Raw genomic sequence first — 5,206 nt, 5'->3', positions numbered from 1 at the left:
TGTGTGTGTGTGTGTGTGTGTGTGTGTGTGTGTGGTGTAAGTCATCAAATTATAAGCTTCCTAAAACCATCTCTGCCTTGTTCATTACATGGATAGCATGTGTAAGTATTATTGGTTTGATTGAATAACAAATGAGTTCAATTTTCTGAATTTAAAACCCACAGAATTTCTTCTTTTATAAATCTTTATAGCACCTTCTGGTACCAGAAAGCTAGTTTTCAGGAAGGGCACTTTCAAGTCATATCTAACTTGGGGTCTCTGGGCCCTCTATCCAAAAATAGTCTTCCCCAGGGAAAAGCACACCAACTGGCTATCCAATACCACATGGTCAGTCCTGAATATGTATATATATTCATAAAAGTAGCATATATACTAAGTGGGTGGTGTTTATGCATTTAGGAATATATATATCAACAAATAAAATAAAAGACTATGAATTTGAAAGAGAGTAAGGGAGGAATAAGAGAGCTTTCTAAGGGTTTTGAGGAAGAAAAGGAAAGAGGGAAATAATATCATCACATTATAATCTCAAAAAAACATATGTCCCAAATGGACATATGTATTAGGAAAAATGTAAAGAAGGTTTTATAGCCTTTAAGTACAGAAACAACTTGAATATATATCTTAAATCCTAAAGTACTGAAGATCCGTAGACCCTTTTTAATAGGTAAGTGGGTATAGGCAAAGAATACACCAGAACTGGTTTGGGAAATCCAATTATACCATCTCTGTAATGCCAATGGTCATTGCAATATGAGTGCCTGATAACGTTGACCACTCCTCCCTCTGTTCTCAAATATCTTTATGGGTAGATCTTGGTATCCTAAAGGATTTTATATTTTATATTTTTGCCATTTTTATTCTGCTATCTGTAGCACAGCAATGTGCATAAAGTGGCTACTCAATAATTGCCTACCCTGTGGATAAGCCTAAGTCTTTTAGCATCACAACATCATTTTCCAGTGCATTCTGAAGTGGAAAGTGACCACCTACATAGGAATGTTAAAAGGCAGGGCCTATATTTGTAGGTTTGAAAAGTGGATACATTAAAAGCAGCCAACCCTCTTAATAAGAGATTGTTTAACTGCAGCCCTAGAGATTTCTCAAAGAGACTATTGTTTGGTGATTTCAAGGTGGGCTCCTTCTCAGACATTCACGTTGCCATGGAGATAGCATGTTTTTCTTTCTAAATGATATTTACTTGTACTCTCAGAAGTCTGTTCGGCAAATTAGCACAGGTGATTTGAGAGTAGAGGAGTTGGGTCTGTCAGCTTCAAGATTTGCTGTGCCATAAAGGCCTGGGCTGCTGAATTAAGCAAGGAAAGAGATCTTAAAAACCATTCTAAAAGAAAGGCTATTTTGTGAGTTCTTTCTTTTGCCCTCTCATGAGTGAGTGAATCCAAGAAAACTAGGAAAGATTCCTAGTCATGGTGTTCAAATTTCAGGACCTCAATTTGCCTATAATGGCTCTGGCAAGAGAAAAGAGCACGTGAGGGTGGGGGACATGCTCATGGGTTGTATAGTTGTATAGTGTGAATCGTATAGTAGAATACTTGCAGAGCTGGGCTGAAGAGCATAGGGATGTTTCATGGTACTGATTGATCTTAGTTTACCTAGCTTGAGCTCTGTAAAGACAGTGACCACACCTTACCTTAATCTGTCTCATCTGCAAGGTTTCTCTCAATTCCTTGATCCCTTTATTAATCTTGCTGATAGCATCACTTCCTATCCAAAAGAAAATTCATGATGCTTTCTTACCAGCTGAATAAAATATCAAATCCTTAAGCTTGATTGAAATCTTTCAAGACCTATCTTTCTAGCTTGCTTTCTTGCCACTTCCAAATTGGAGTGTAATCTTATACATCCTAGAAGGCTCACCCTGTGTTTCTTATATATACCCAGTGCTGCTTCCCTTAGCTCTTTCTCACCACCTCCTTCTTCACTGAATATTTGCTTCCTTCTCTCCTGATGCCTCTTCATCACCCTATAATCTTTTACTATCGAAATGCTTACCCTCTATTAAGGCTCATTCAAATGCTACCTCAATGGGAAGTGATCTCTTGGTGTTGGTAAATCCTTGACCCTTTTCCCCTACTGTTTCATCCTTTTGAGGATTAACACAAAGCTTCTGGGAAGATACTGAAAATTGAAAAATTGTAGCTAAACTGTTGCTTGATTTACATTTATGTCTAAACTACAAATGAAGGATTTCTGGTCATCTTTTGAGGCTGGCCAAGAAGTAATCTGTATGATGAAGCCTGTTTTATTATTGCTAGGCAAAAAGCAAGGGTTATTTGAGCACAAATTAGGATATTATATTGAGGCATCAAGTCTAGGCCTTAGAATGAAGAACATGGCAACCTGGAAACACCTAGGACAGTGACCTTGCCTCGCCTTTCCTCTTTCCACCACAGCCCTGTGTAGCTCAACAACTATTTCCAAAAGCTTTTCTATGCCACTTCATGAACTCCTAACCAATCACTGTTATTTTTGTAATGGGAGTCCAACTGGTATGAGTTTGACAATATGATAAAAATTAGACAATATCTATTACCTTACTTAAGACATCTCCAAGCCAGATGTGACACACAACTGAATTGCCAACATGTGGGAAAGTGATGCCTGGGCTTGTGTTGTACTCAGGAGTCTTTTGCACATGAGAGAGAAAGAGAGAAAGAGAGAGGGGGAGGGAGAGGAAGAGGAAGAGGGAAAGGGAAAGGGAAAGAGAAAGAGAGAGAGATCGTGCTTCAAGGAACCTTAAAATTCTAGAAAGTCTTGTATGGTAAGAAACAAAATTGCCTAACTTGCTCAAAAACTGCATTGCATAACAATGCAGTAAGCATATAACCCTTGAAGAAACTCACTAGGGTAGCCAAAAGCACCCACCATCAATTTAGTTTTCGTCCTTCTGCTTTATCTGAAAATCCAGACTTACTTCATAATCCTCTACCCAAATATAATTCTATTTGTTGGAATATTAAAAGTCATACTTTTGCTCCCGTTGATGCTTCAAAAGCTTACTCTATGGTTCCCCATGACAACTCAGGAACATCACTGTGTGCCCTAGTTGTACCTTCAACAGGTGGTAAAGCTTAAAGGAAGTAGTACATGTAGCCCTGATAGCACTGACTCTTTGTGCTTAATCCCTCCTCAGAGGACATTCCTCAGCAAGCACAGTGACTCCTTACCTCCTGGCAAGGTGTATGCCTATTTTTAAGGTAAGTGCTTTGCTATTTACACAGAGGGTGCTGCTAAGTTGTAGTCACCTTATACATAGTTCTTGAATTTCATCTTGTATATTAGAGATGTCCTTTCCTTTGTATCCAGGCACAACAGTGTACTTGTTTCGTGCTGCCTGAAGACATAGCTTCAGTGGTCTTGCTTTGCCTGTAATATCACCAACCCTAGATGGAAATTCCTCCTTAGTCTGCAGTTCTTGGCTTTCTCTCTTTTGTTCTGTTCTTCTAGGAGCAAAGCTTTCCGAAAGCTTGAATCTGACTTTAAAGTCAAGGTCTAAGCTTTTGAGGCTGTTACCACCTTTGAACTTTTACCGAGGCCAGCCAGCAGGTTATAACAGTAGGGTTTTATTTGCTGAATTTATGTCTGTGAGGTTCTTTCCAATCTATCCTTTTAGCAGACAAACACCCCTGGCCGTGCTTTCTGCTTAAAACCCAAATCTTCCAAATGAAACATGAAAACATACCTATTGCTAAAATAATTCATTTTAAAATCAGAAGACACAAGTAATTATGAAGAGGAACAAAGAGCATCTCACTCCGTGGAAATAGCCACCATCAACATGTCTATCTTTGCAGAGCATAAATTCATTTAATTTCCCTTCGGTAATGAAAAGGAAATTGTTGGTAGGGCACAGATCTTTGGGGGATGGCAGTGATGTGACTTGAAATGAAGCAAAGCATTCAAGATTCCTGCCTACATACCTGAGATCTGACTGAGAATCTCTGAGGTTTAGCCTGGCTCAGGCAGAATTCACTGTGCAAAGAACACAGAATTAAATACCAGGACAGAAGCTATTTTATAAGGATTGCCTGCCTTTGCCCAGACTCGGTAGCACAAGCAAAACTCTCCTGCTTATTGCTGGCTAAATCTGAGTTCTAGCTCTGAAGAAAGGGAGTCCACAGTCTATACTCAGTAAGGTGCTTCAAAGATCACTTACCATTTTTGGAAACAATTTTTGCTTTCCAATTATAGGTGCCTGTCTGGTGAAGAAACATGAAGACTGATCTTCTGTAAAATGTAGTTGTTAGTTATGGAAGGGTGCTGAGTTAAGTCTTCCTTGAAGTATATTCAATTATATTGTCACCACCCATGAATATGTCAAGGCATGTTTACGAAGTCTTTACATAGAGCATTTTGTGTAGCCATCTGAATAGAATTTGACTTTCATTTGTTCCATCTACCCTCTATAACTCAGTTTCTCAGTTGGGAATGTACCTCAGTAGCCCCTGCCAGGCTGGAGTTCCAAGGGGTGCACTTCTGCTAACCAGCTTTCTGATTCAGTAGGTCTGGGGCATGGGGTTTGTGAATTTGAATTTCTCACATGATCCTAAATCATGGTGATGATGGCTGGACTGGCTGTTTTTACAGTCCAGACTTTATCTGCTTCCCAGTCCAACCTTTGACTGTTCCACATCTCACACCTCCTCCCCACTCCACAAACCCCATCTCCAAGTGGATGTCCCCACTCCACCCCACGCTATCTACCTCCTCACTCCCTGGAGCCTCAAGTCTTTTGAGGGTTAGGTGCATCTTCTCTGACTGAGTCCAGACTGGCAGTCCTCTGCTGTATATGTGTTGGGGGCCTCATATCAGCTGGTGTATGCTGCCTGGTTGGTGGTCCAGTATCTGAGAGATCTTGAGGATCCAGGTTAGTTGAGACTGCTAGTCCTCCCTCAGCTTCTTTCAACTTTTGCCTAGTTCAACAACAGGGGTCAGCACTTCCGTCCATTCGTTGGATGCAAATATCTGCATCTGACTCTTTCAGCTTCTTGTTGGGTCTTTCGGAGGGCAGTCATGATAGGACCCTTTTTGTGAGCACTCCATAGCCTCAGTAATAGTGTCAGGCCTTGGAACCTCCCCTTGAACTGGATCCTATTTTGGGACTGTTGCTGGACCTTCTTTTCCTCAGGGTCCTCTTCATTTCCATCCCTGCAGTTCTTTCAGACAGGAACAATTATGGGTCAGA

At 40.5% G+C, this 5,206-nt stretch overlaps 1 protein-coding gene across 4 annotated transcripts in view; it reads left to right on the top strand.

Moving 5' to 3' along the window:
- Positions 1-5,206, top strand: part of Col4a6 (collagen type IV alpha 6 chain) — a 312,614-nt gene that overhangs the window by 80,495 nt on the left and 226,913 nt on the right. The window contains exon 1 of one of the 4 annotated variants that reach the window (XM_031368793.1): positions 3,176-3,218. The exons of the other annotated variants lie outside the window; for them this stretch is intronic. Coding sequence (XP_031224653.1) covers positions 3,204-3,218 — 15 coding nt within the window. The 5' untranslated portion in view covers positions 3,176-3,203. Of the gene's footprint in view, positions 1-3,175; positions 3,219-5,206 lie in introns of those variants that run through there. 4 annotated transcript variants of the gene reach the window in all.

This window comes from Mastomys coucha, chromosome X (assembly GCF_008632895.1).
Source record: "Mastomys coucha isolate ucsf_1 chromosome X, UCSF_Mcou_1, whole genome shotgun sequence".
NCBI classification, from domain to species: Eukaryota; Metazoa; Chordata; class Mammalia; order Rodentia; family Muridae; genus Mastomys; species Mastomys coucha.
This window is presented reverse-complemented; position numbering and strand designations above follow the sequence as displayed.